We start from the raw sequence: 12783 nt of genomic DNA on the forward strand, positions 1-12783 counted from the left end.
GGGGGGACTAGAAAAAAAAGTAGAAGGCTTTTGGTTGTTAAGTTTCTTTTGAGGCTTTTGTGTTTCGTCGTGGAATGGAATCGGATTGATTGCATTGCCGTGTAGCAAATGACCACCAAATGGCTCCAGAAGACAAATGGGTTGCCGGGATCAAGCTAGGGAAAAAGGAGAAGACACAGGGTTGGTTGTTGGTATAGTTTGGAATTTTCGGTTTTGTTTTGTGTGTGTGTGTGTGTGGAAAGAGAGAAGAATAAAAAAAGGGGGAATTCAATCAAAAAAAGAATAGGAAGAAAGCGCCTTCTTGTTTTTCTTTTGGGTACGGAAGAGCCTTAAGACGGTCCGGCCTCTTTCTCTACACGCACCGACACACCACCATGCACCACACCACCCTGCTTAAGTTTCTTTTTTGTCTTGTTCCTTTTTTTTTGATTTTTCATTCCATGGCCAGCGCCCCTCTCATTTGCATGGTGATGGAAAGAAGAAGAATTCCTTGTTCGGGATCTTCATGCAGTGAGCCTTGTGGTGGTAAGAGTACCGTAGTAGTGGAGAGAGACCCAGTCAAAAAAGCCTTGAGAGAAAACGGCGTCTCATTTTCTCTCTCATCTTTATTTAAATATTCACTTCTTTTTTTCCCCGTTTGCCTCTGAATCGCCGTGTCTTTGATTTTTCAACTTTTCGGGGGATCACAATCAGAAATGGGGACAAGATTTTCAAGTCTAATTAATTTTTATTTCCATCTTTTTTTTCCGACTTGGACGATAATTTAGAGAAGGGTGAGCGCCATCATAAACCGTCGTTGTGATGATGATCTCTCAAAAAAAGAAAAACACTAGGAAAATGAAAGGTAGACTATGAAAAGGGGGGAAGAAATCAAAGCATCATCTTTGCTCGGTTCTTGTAGATATAAAGTCGGCGCAATAAAGATGTGCCCTCCCTATATATACGGTCCTCCTCCTTCTTTGTTTTGTTTTCCTCGAAAAAATCACTGGAGGGTTTTTCGAACGCGAACCGGTACGACGACAAGACACACAGAAGAAAAAAAGATGTCGAGTTTGAGATAAAAACAAAAGTTTGGTTGGTTGAAGAACGGGACAGAGAAAAAGCACGGGGGTTGATGGTTTTTTGGTGGTAGAGGGAAATGACAAGCCTGGAGCCAAGTTGTGTCGATCGGACCAGCAGCAGGTGAGATGTGGCTATGCAACATGTATCTCTCTCTCTGGGCTCTCCTCCTTCTCTCATCCAACAGGTAAATATTAACAAGAAGAAGAAGGTAGCCCCAGGCTTTTGAAACGGGAGACTTTCAAGTGGGGGGTGGGGGGAATGCGCGCATTAGTCCTCTTCTCTCTCTTTCTCTCTATCCAGCCCTTCTTCTCTACATGTTATGCCTTGTGTAACATTCGAAATCAAAAGAGAGCCTCGGAGCATCTTTGTGAAGAAGCTGCGCAACACTTCGCACATGTCGGCGAGCTTACAACTGCTGCTGGTATACTCCTTGTCGCATGTATTAGAACCCCACCGTGGATGGGTGGAATTAAAAAAAAAAAAAAGAACTTGACAGTGTTTGGTTATTTTGTTGGGTGGGAGCGAAAGGTTTTTTCACCGGTACTTCTTATGATCCTGGTGAGATTTTAAACGGCAGAGAGTTGCACCGTCCTTAGCTCGTCGATGGGCCGAGTGTGTAACAAAACACAATTGAGCGAGGAATATAAAAAGAGACAGACTCAACATCGAGGTGAACGATAGATGGTGGTGGGGGGAAAAGAGAATGAGGACGAGAGTTTTAATAAGATTTACCAGGCCTTGGGAAATACCAAAACTTTTTTTTTTCTGCTGAAGTGAATTCCCCCCTTTTCTTTTCTTCTTTTTTTTTCGATATTATAGACGTAAGAGTTAGACAAGACAGTGTTCTCTGTGTATCAATAAATAAGTTGAGAGCTTGTGAGATGGAAAAGGAGGGAGACGCTGGTCCATTCAGAAGCGTAAGATGAGCCCAATGATGAAAACTTGGACGTGTGCGGCAAGGCCCAACAACAAAAGCGAACTGCTTTCTACTCATTTTCTTGCGTCTTCTCTCGATCTAAAGACCGTCGACTCATGTATACACACCAACTACTAAGCTAAGACTTATTACCGAGTTGTAGTTTAGTCTTCTTTTCTTCTTATTTATCTATTCACTTTATCCCCCGACAAACTCGAAACTCTCAAAGTCCTAAGCTTGCTTTCTCTCTGTGCTGCTGTAGCCGGTGTCTAGTTGATTATCTATCGGGAGGAAGAAATACCACAACTTGCGTGCATTACTTTGCGCAATGTCAGCTCGGCTTTTTGGGCGATGATCCGCGGGAAAGGAGGGAAAAAATGTTACAACTTTCTGCGTTACCGGACAATGGAATCTGAGACTGAAAAGCTGGACGAGCCTTCATGGGTCTACTCTCTGCGTGTGTTACACAACAACACACAAACATTTCCTGACAATATCTTCATTACATTTGTTGGGTTATTGCGTCAGAGGGCCAGCCGCTGTTGACAGCAGGAGTTCTCATGTCGTGTAGTTCCGTCTAAAAAAAAAAACCGACGAGAGAGGAAATCATCACCATTCTGTTCACTAAATTGAGAATGACATTGATTGGATGATTTACGAGGAGTCAACCATCAAGGAAGAGCCTTAAAAATTTCACTTGAACTCTTTTATTTTCTTCTTCTTCTTTCAAGATTTCTTTTTCTCCTTCCCTAACTGGTGGAGGGGGTTGTCTGGGAGACTATGAGAAGCCCACACTTAAGAAGGGAAGCGCACAATTGAGGGTTGAATTTGTAATTAGAAGGTACTGCTGTTCTCTCTTGCCGCTAATGTTCCAGCAGAGAGAGAGAGAGAGTCGGGATGAAAGAGAAGGGGGCATTTTTTGTTTTCGCTCGCGGTCGGCGCACGTTGTGTTGCACTCACGCGAGCCCTGTTATTTGGCCATCGGTTAATCGTCTCGCCATGGATTAATATCCAGGCCGCGTGTGGCTGGCGTGAAACAACCGTCCAGGCATATAAGAGACAGGCAGACGGAGGAAACTTTTTCTTGTGTGGTTCATCATCATCATCATCATCATTTTCCTCTCTTTTCTCGTTCTTTCGCTTTCTGTTGTCGTTCAACCTCTGTGCGATGGCTTATTAACTTCGTCACCAAAGGGGGAAATTGGCGTACCGCAACAGCAGAGCCGAGAGAGAATGAAGGACAAAAAATTACATGTTCGTTTGACACTCTTTGCATGTGAACGAATTGCGCAAATAACAGATGTTTCATCACACTGTGAGAACGTCGTTTCGAATGAATGTAAATCGATCACGCCCTCCCCCCTTTTTTTTCTTTACTTATAAAATAGACTTTATGCAAATGATATGTAATGTTTGATCAACATACCAAAGTGGACTGGAATGACGACTTTCACTCTCGAAATTGGTGCAAAGATTACGGCCTTTTATCGTAAATGTCGCTTTCTTGCCCACTTATTTAGTCGCTACTGTCCACAGTGGCACTCGAATTGAATGAGTCATCATTAAAAAACTTTTTTTTATTCTTTTGTTCTATTTTTTTTTTCTTTTTTCTTTTCAGGTGTCTGTGATTGTGTGCTTCTCTCTCCCTTTAATGGTGCCGATGGATATCTGTGTCGATGAACTGGCAGTGCTTTTATCATCGTAACCTTGGCCAAGGTGTCCGCCCTGTCTCGTCGCGGTAGATCCTCCTCAAGAAAACGTGTGTGTTGCAATTCCAGGAATAGTTCAAAGAGATAAATCGAGGCACTTTGGAGCGTGAACAAGAACAACTTTTCTTTTCCCCCCGTAAACTGTGTCAAAGTGAAGCATCTCGAAAAGATCGAAAAATGTCACCCGAAATGGTCATCTACTTCTTGTTGCTGCTCATTGAACTGATCTGCCAGACGGCCGCATCTGCTAACCGGCTCAGCGACATTTACTGGAATTCCACCAACCCAATGTAAGTCTCTTTTTCTCTCCTTCAGTGTGTGTGTATCTGTACGTATGTGGTGCGTGACTCTGATGTCGAGCCTCTTTTAAAAAAAAAAATGTTTGATATCCTTTGAGAATTGAAGAGCAGAGAGAGGAGAGACTCTCTGCACACGTAGTATTGATCCAGCGACAGATCAAACGGAATGCAACTTATATAGAATGACACAAGAAGAGAGGGAGAAAAATAAGGAGCTGTTATATCTCTTGCTGGAGGGGGCAAAGTGCGGGAGAGAGAATCAGGGACGACGATGATGAATAAGTTATCACGACTACCAGTTGGGCCTCTCTTTCCCGGCCTCGATGGATGGACGAATATATTATGGGCGCTATGAAATCTTTAAAGAAAAAAGAGAAGAGCAACTTTTTGAAAATAGGGGAACAAAGGAAGGCAACTGTTGCTGCTGATGCGCATTGTGCGGGAGGCGACGTTACGTTTTCACGAGCAGTTTGCTTGGAGAATGAGTTATTAGATTGGCATTGCGACAAGTGGACAGCTGCAATGTGTGAGGGTTATTGTTGTTGGCTAACGAGTTCCCTCGGTCGATGCAGTCATTCTCTTTACTTTGACCGTCATTCTCTCCTTTAACCTTTTTGTTTTTTCCCCATTTCAAACCCTCTCTCATCTCTCAAGTTATGGCATCACCTGTCCTGTTGAATTATTTACAAGATGGAGTAGGTGGGTGGAGTTATGGGGGGGTTATTTCTGGACCGCGTTCTTCTTTTTTTTTTAAACTCCACCTGACTCCTATATAGCCCTTTTCCATGGGGTTTGCATTCTACAGTGGATGCATGTGTGTGTATATCAACCTCTTTTTCGTCTGTTTAGAGCTACTCCGGGAATTTCTCCTTTGTCTGACCACCTTGTGTTTTTTTTTTTCTTCCTTCTTTCCTTTATTTTTATGAGCTCTTTAATAGCGCCAGGAGGTTATAAGAGTTGAGGAGGGAACCCGCGGCGGGAGAGTCTCCTTATTTTTTTTCCCCCTATTTTTTTTTTCGTTATTTTAATGGCTCCTTATTTTTTGAAAGAAATATTTCCCTCTTTTCTTTTCGTTTTTTTGTTATTTCTTTTTCTTGTACGAGTCCGAAGTGGTAATTAGGAAGAGGACTAAAAGACCGAAAGGAAATAACTGTTTAGTACACGTCACCTTTGCTTTTCTTGTTTTTTTTTTCGGGCGGAGGTGGTGCGCCCGGCTGGATGTGCAAGTGAAACGGAACGTTGCATTTGCGCAGCGTCGTCTTCACTCGTTCGTTCACCAAAGAAAAATGAAAGAGAAAATGAGAGAAAAGGTGATTATGGTTAAGAGCGCGCGGCTTCCGTTCGCACCATTGCGGCTGTCGGTTGTTTTTATTTCATTGTCTTTTGCTCTGCTCCAAAACGTAATAGTCTCCCTTTTTTTTCGTAACCCTTAATCTTTATAGCGTCTATTGAATTAGATTACTTTTGAACTGGTTTATGTCTCGCCGGCCATTTTTGGGTAACAATCGAAAGTTTCATTCATTCATTTCTTCACTTTTGCAAGTCCAAACAAAACGAAATGAGATTTGATGGAAGTTTTTGGTCTGTTAAAACAAAAAAGGAAACTGGAAATTGATGTATTAGATAGCGAGAAACTGGTGAGAGCGTGCACACGATTAAGGAGGAAACCGTATGTGTTTATACACGCGCCATAGATATCGACAAACTATTTTTCAATCTGTTTTTTCGTGGGGGGAATTTATCTAAACGAGTGTTTCGTTTTCTCTCTCTCCATCTGGTTTTTTTTTATCTCTCTCACGATATGTTGATCGAGTTGAAAATACCCCCACCCTATTAACATTATTGATGATGGGGTTTGGGATCTTTTTCGATTTCTTCTCGGGTTTCGTGCTGTGTTTTTTTTACTCTCACCCGTCCATCGTCTCGACAAGGAACTAGGACGTCTTCCTTTCTTCTCGTTTTTTTTCCCGTCTGTGTGTTGGATGTTACACACACACACAGCCTGCTGTGTACAGCTCATTAAAATATTCGACTCCGCCTTTAGCGTGTTGCCGACTCGTCCGTCTTCTTCTTTCTGGCGGAGGAGAGAAGAAGGAAAAAAAAAGAGAAAAACCCTTTTGCCATCACATCATTCTCCCGACCAAAGAGATATCCCACCGCGCGCACAGTTTGTGAATATACTCAAGACCCGATCGCTCACCGAGACTGATAACTAGCAATTACAGCGAGGAAATGAGTAGAAGAAGAAGAAATAAACTATTCTCAATTTTTATGTTGGGACTGAGGGGAGGAGGAGGAGGATATTTCATCTATATATCAAATACCAATGTCTTTATGGAACGATATTCTATAGAGCGTATAATCACAGTAACGTGACTGGTCGAGTACCGGTAGAACTCTACTGCGCATGCAGCGGCGCCATCCCAACCCTCTTTCAACCCCCATCTTTTTTTTCTCAATATTGATGAAAAATCGTCTCTCTTTTTTTGACTCCTTGACTCGGGGTTCTTGTTGACTCTGGAGGCTTTATGTTTTCTTATATTTTTTGGCCTATTTTTTCTCCCCCCTCGACTACTTTTCTTGTGTATATGCGTGTGCTGGCGGTTGATGTCATATTAAATCGTTCTAGGCCTCTTTCTCTTATATAGTTCCTTGTCAAATATTGACGCGATGGAAAGAACTGGCGGACGGAACTGGCCATCGCCTCCATTTTTATTTTATTTTCGCTCACTCTGAAATTGCTGTCGAGAAAATAATATTTTGTCGAAAGAAGTTGAATCTAAAAAGGTCCAACTTTTCATTTCATATCCCTTTTTCCTCCCCATCTTCAATATGCATACACTGTATAATATATATATATAGTAGCATGAATGTGTTTTGTGTGTAGTACGCGTGACGTAACGTGACTTGATCGATCGACGTGCCCAAAAAAAAAAATGAAACGGTTTTTTGTTTTCTATCAAAGGGCAATCAAGCGGCAAGGTGGCAAGGCACAAATGGCCCTTTTCTCGTCAGGAAATGCGTTTGCTGCGCTGGCCGCTAGCGGCTAGAGGCTCCTTGTTTGTGCTGTGCGGTAAAGATAAAATGTTAATGAAGTCCGGCTCGATCGATGACGTTTCGGTATGGACGTCTCGCAGCTGCCGATGATGGAATGGAAACAAAAGGGAAAAGAGGGGGGCCTCTCAAAATGGAAATAACTCTACGACGAGAGCAATCAAACTTTTAGGCGATAGCATTTCCGTGATGACGTCGCATTTTATTGCGAACTAATTACAATCTATGAACACTTGGAACGGGGGAATTCCGAAATGGAAGGGATGATATCCGGGTTGTAATTCTTTTTGTTCTGGGACAGGTTGTTGATATTATTCTATTTATTATTATAGGAAAATGAGATTCTTAATTATTTTTCTTTTTCGGGGGGTGTTTTTGTGTATCGTCTTGTTGCACACAGAAGGGCGACCCCCCTCTTGTGCCGGTTATATCTTGTGTCTATTAAGAAAATGCCAAGAGAGGGGAAGGAAGGAGAAGAAGAAGTCGATTAGTTCCGGTTGTTTGAGTCGATTTGCCGGCTCTTGGGGGCTGGCATGGCATCACCCCTCGAGCTCTAGCTCTCTCCTCTTCTTGCTCTTTCTCTTCTCTACATCCTTTAATACTTGAGAGGCTACCACCGATCCTGTTGGTGGGAAAATCACGTCCGAGTTGTTCTCTCGTGTCATCTCTCATTGCGTATTCCACCTCGTCCTCCACAGATATATATCCGCCGCATTTTTGTTTGTTTTTTGTGGGTTGGTTAGTGTGGGTGGCGGCGGGGGATATTTGTTTTGTTCTCCGGAAGAAGAAAGAGAAAAGATAAAAGGTAACGGAGCCCACAACAAACGACAACCAAATCTTTTGATGTTGCCAGATTCTCTCCTTGGTGGGTGGCGTCCGTAGGCTTCAAGTGTCGTGCATTCAATGACTCCCGGTTATTGCTACTGATGACACTCGTTCGGTCTATTTGACACGGATGCCAAATTTTGTTTTTTTCGTACCGGTACTTGTTGTTGTTGTTTTTCCTTTTTCCAAACACTTAATACGACCGTTACTTTTACTGGGCCTCCAGTATTTTCGGTCAAGTGTTTGGGAATGTGTCCTTCTTTTTCTTATAAAAGTGTATTGGCCCTCTGAAGAACAAGTGTTGAGGCGGAGGACGGTGAACTCCCGTCGCAGCACGGGGTCCCGCGTGTGTGTGTGTGTGCGAGGCGGCAGCGGCATTTGCAACGGCCGGCGTGAGCGCGTACCGGGCGGTCCCTTTCCATTCTCGATTGCGGTGTGTTTCCTTCATCCAGTCATCGTCGGTAATGAAGTCGGCAACACCGACCGGTCGTCCTCTTTTTATTTCCTTTTGAACGCGGGTACGGCGGGGACACGCGCTCCCGTCACATTTTTCGCGTTCACATTTCGAATCGCTTCATTTATCTATACCCGCCGCCGCGGCGGGATTGCCATTGCGGACCTTTTTAGCTTCAGAAATATCGTTAGGACTGGCTAATTCATGCGTCCGCGTTATCTTGAATTTCTTATTTTTTTTTTTCCCGCTCGACTCCCGAACGATTCCTTTGCAAAGAGACACAAAAGAAGTTCTTCCGCTGGGGATATTATTTCCAGCAACTTTTCTTTCTTTGGTTTTTTTTTTCCCCGCTTGCAAATGAAATCGAAAGTCATTTCGTCGTTAAGAGGCCCGACCGACCAGATGGTTATTACGTTGTGTACAACATAACGATGTCTATATACGCGGGAGTGAAAAGATGCCGCCGCCGACGAGACTTGAAACGCTATTTTCACTCTCTGTCCCGCGGAATAAAGAGACCAACATTTAATAATGTTTGATCATCGTTTGCCGAGCATTTGACTTTTTTTCTTCGTTCCTTCTTTCGTTTATTTTTTTTTTGCCGCCAGAATCCGGCAGAGTAGGCCTTTGATCTGGTGCGTGTCGGAGCGTGAGCGTTCTTTTTTTCTAGGATAAAAGGGACTATCTGGGGATTGGGCGATGGGTTATTACAGCCAGTGACTCTAGAATATTGAATGTCTGTCTGTGTGTGAGCGTTGGTTAGTGCAGTAGGAAGAGGAGGCCTATAGTGCATTATAATAAGATACGCTCGGACTCTTCTCTCTCTCGCAACATAACGGTTTATGTATATAAGGCTGCTCCCGTCCATGGCCTGCAACGGTTGTTTAGTCAAGCCATAGGGGGTAGGTAGTAGGTAGTTTGGGGGTGGTGGTGGTGGTAGTATAGTTGAAGAGGGTAACAAGAGAGTTGCATCTCTTTGACGACACACAAAAGCTCCAGTTGCTCTGGTTATATAAGGGAACGTTTGCGTCCCTGTGAAGCTCCCTCCTCTTCTTTTTCTTTTTGCTTATACTTGCAAAGGGTGGGATGGACGACATCAAGTCCCTCACTCTCTCCAACTCGACTACCACATTACCCGTGTCCGTGGGGGCTCTTGTTGACGTCGACTTCTTTCACTTATTCTTTTTTTTTGGGGTACCCCACCATCTTTTTTCTATGCACTTCTGTAGCGACCGTATCGAGGTTGATCAAGAGTGCCAAAGTCTTTCATTGTCACCATCTTCCAGCAATTCCCCTCTCAACTGTAGCCATAGCTCTTTGTCCTCGTTTTTTTTTTAGTACACACGCCCGCTTATGTACATAGCGACCACACGCAAATATCCGGCCGTCTCTTAGCCACAGCCATTTCTTTTTTGGGAATAAAAAATTTTCCCCTCTTTTCAATGGCGTCGTATAGAATGAGAGCTATAGCTAGCTATTATTATGGCATGCTATATCACATAATATATATACCTGGTCCTGCATCATCAATAGAAAAATGGGGAGCTGTGCATGGGTTAAGAACCCGGAGCTGCTGCTGCTGCTGCATTTGAATGTGACGTCGCAGCTGGTGTGAGGCTGTGTGTGTGTCGCCTTCATTCATTTTCGAATACAAATGCCGCATCAGACAGTTGCCAGCGCACAGCAGGTTCTTGATATCTTCAATAGGCGATCTTCTACCAACACCCTTTTCTTTCGTTCGCTTGTCTTGTGTATCGTGTTATAATGAACTTGAAGGCCTCATCTATTCACCCGTAGATTTTCTCTCTTTCTCTTTCTCTCTCTCTCGAAATCTTTAAATAAACATTGCCGGATTCTATCTTTGAATTCCCTCAGCTTTTCTCTCCCCCCCATTTTTGCTCCGGGTTTGTTGTTGTTGGTCAAATCCAGCCTTGAGCCGTCCAGTTCAAATTGCCCCCACGCCACATACACACACACACACATCATCCCAAGCGTTAGCTGATTCAATTGAGATAAGACCTTGTGTGGCCGTCTTAGAGACTCATAATAGGCTTCTTTCCCTGCTTGACTCACGCAACATGTTTGACTTGTTTTTCCAGTTTTTCCCTACACACTGCCGTCTATTATCCACACACACTTTTCAGTCCAAGCACAAACACACTTTCATGGCGTGCTATAGGTAATAATCCTCGAAGCCATCAATTCATTTAATTACCACCGCGGGATGTTGCCGGCACACGACGTTTGCTGATGCAAACGCCACAAACATTTCCCCCAATCCTGTTACTCTCCGCTACGTGTTTGCAAGTATACAGCGACCGGGGTAGGCTGGTGAGATGCTGTGGCCAGCAGTCCGGCATGTTGTCGTTTGCTGTTTTGTATCCATCAACTTCACGCGGTCCCCTCTCCCAGCGAGACGCTGCAATGAAGTATAGACGAGAGTTTAGCGGAAACGCGTGGAAATCCACAAACAGATGACAATTCGTGTCTTCTCGGCTCAAATTCTCTTGTGTGTGTGTGGCTGCTGCTGCTGCTTGTTTTCTTGGCTCGGCAGTTGTTGGGGGGGGGGGGGGTGGAAGTGCATAAGCAAAGAGGGTATAGCGCGCGATGACGTTCCGGGGTCCCCTGTTTGTTTGTTTTCTCTTTACCCACTCGTTGTTGAACACGTTGCACTCGCCCCCCGTGTGTTGTGGCACATTCCTATCGTCGCACACTGCCAGATAATACAGTGCAAAGAGTGCTGGGTTGGGCGACAAGTTTAGGTGGGGCCGCGCCCGATGTTGTTGTCTTAACAGCCCAAGAAAAAGAAGCGATAGACAGCAGTGGGGGGGGGGGAACAAACCAATCTTCGGGATAAACACGACTGCAGACTGGACTTTGTCTCCCTTGGCTTTTTCGTCTCTTCTAGGAAAATAAAAAGCCTTTACCTTTTTTCCGAGTATATTTATAGAGGGATATTGTTTGTCTATTCTTTTGGGCCCTTTCTCTCTCTCCCTCTCTGTTTGCACAGAAGTTGGAAGAGGGGTGCGGTCCGGGAAGCTTTTTCCACGTAAAACTTTTGACTCCCGAAGTCTTCTTGTCCAGCTTTTTTGAATATATCGCCAACCGGATACGGTCGTTGAAAACAATTTTTCGCCATTTCAATTTGCCATCATCACTTTTTTTTTAAATTTCTGTAAAGGATTTCAACGCCAAAGATTTTAAAAAAGAAAATGGGAGGGCAAAAGAAACCTGTCGTTGATACGGGATCTACTATCCAGGAAGGAAAGAAGGGAAGTCTGTAGAGGAATCGGATTATCATTCAATCAGAAGTCCCCGAAAGGAGGAGAGAGAGAAGAGTATCCGCGAAGAGAGAAGAACTCTTCTGAAGAGACTTCTCTCTGGAGATATTGACTTGTACCGCAAAGACGTAATACCTTGTCGCTAATACAAAGCTTTGTCAAGGCAACCTTCAAGTCATTTTTGGACGACGTTGCGTGTGTGTCTGTATGTGTGTTTTTCCCCCCTCTTTTTTTATTATTATTATTTCGAGGTTATTTTTTTTTTCATTTTTTCTTGATATGATTGGCTTCTTTCCCCCTCACATGACTCCCTCCTGCTCGTCTGATGCTTGATGCTGCAACAATCCTTATTATATAGCTTCTAAGTGATTGAGCCGACTTTTTTTCTTCTTCCTTTCATAAAGTAATAAGATTTTAGGTTATGTTGCCTGGAATGTTGGGGGAGACGCACTCTTCTTCCCTCTTTTGTGTCTCTTCGATACAGAGACACGGTGGGTTTCTTTCCCGACTTGATTGGATGGGATTGTTGGATCGCTAGAAAAGGAATTCGGGAATTGTTCAAAGTCATAGATCTATTCATCCGTCGTCCGGGAGTTAGTCATCATCTTTTCTCTCTGCTCTTATGCGTTCCTCATCATACATACGTACACACTGTGTCAGTGTGTGTGTGTGGTATCAATAGCCTCTCATTTAAAGGCATCGTGGACGGTCACGATGCAACGGTACGTGCAATGCGAAAATCAAGGGACAGATAACAAAGAAACAAAAGACGTTGTGGGTCGGTCGGGTGGGCGGATGAAAGAGACAATAATCTGAGGGAAAAAGGAAAATGATGTTTGAAGAAACAGATCAATGTGTGCTGACTATCGTTATTCCTTTTCCTCCTTTTTTTCACGACGAGGTCCTCCCGTTGTTTCAAATTGATTTACGGACGCTGTCTCGACAGATGGAAGGCAGCAAAAGAGTGTAGATAGACGACCCTAAAACACACGAAAAGAAAATCTCATATCTCTCTCTTTCTCCTTTCCTTGTTCCCAGCGCTCCTCGCTCATTCCCGAAAAGATGAGCCCGACTGATTGTGTGTGTGTGTCCTGTCCCTCTTGTTTTTTTTTTTTTTGAATTTTATTATTATTTTTCCGACGAAAAACAAATTCCGTTTTGGCATTTCTGTCTATTCTCGTCG

The 12783-nt window shown here is 43.7% G+C and overlaps 1 protein-coding gene across 1 annotated transcript in view; it reads left to right on the top strand.

Moving 5' to 3' along the window:
• LOC124312141 (ephrin-A5-like) overlaps positions 1 to 12783 on the top strand; it is a 130019-nt gene that overhangs the window by 660 nt on the left and 116576 nt on the right. The window contains exon 2 of the mRNA XM_046776632.1: positions 3597 to 3977. Within this exon, the coding sequence (XP_046632588.1) occupies positions 3865 to 3977 (113 nt within the window). The 5' untranslated portion in view covers positions 3597 to 3864. The remainder of the gene's footprint in view (positions 1 to 3596; positions 3978 to 12783) is intronic.

This window comes from Daphnia pulicaria, chromosome 8 (assembly GCF_021234035.1).
Source record: "Daphnia pulicaria isolate SC F1-1A chromosome 8, SC_F0-13Bv2, whole genome shotgun sequence".
In the NCBI taxonomy this organism is placed as follows: domain Eukaryota; kingdom Metazoa; phylum Arthropoda; class Branchiopoda; order Diplostraca; family Daphniidae; genus Daphnia; species Daphnia pulicaria.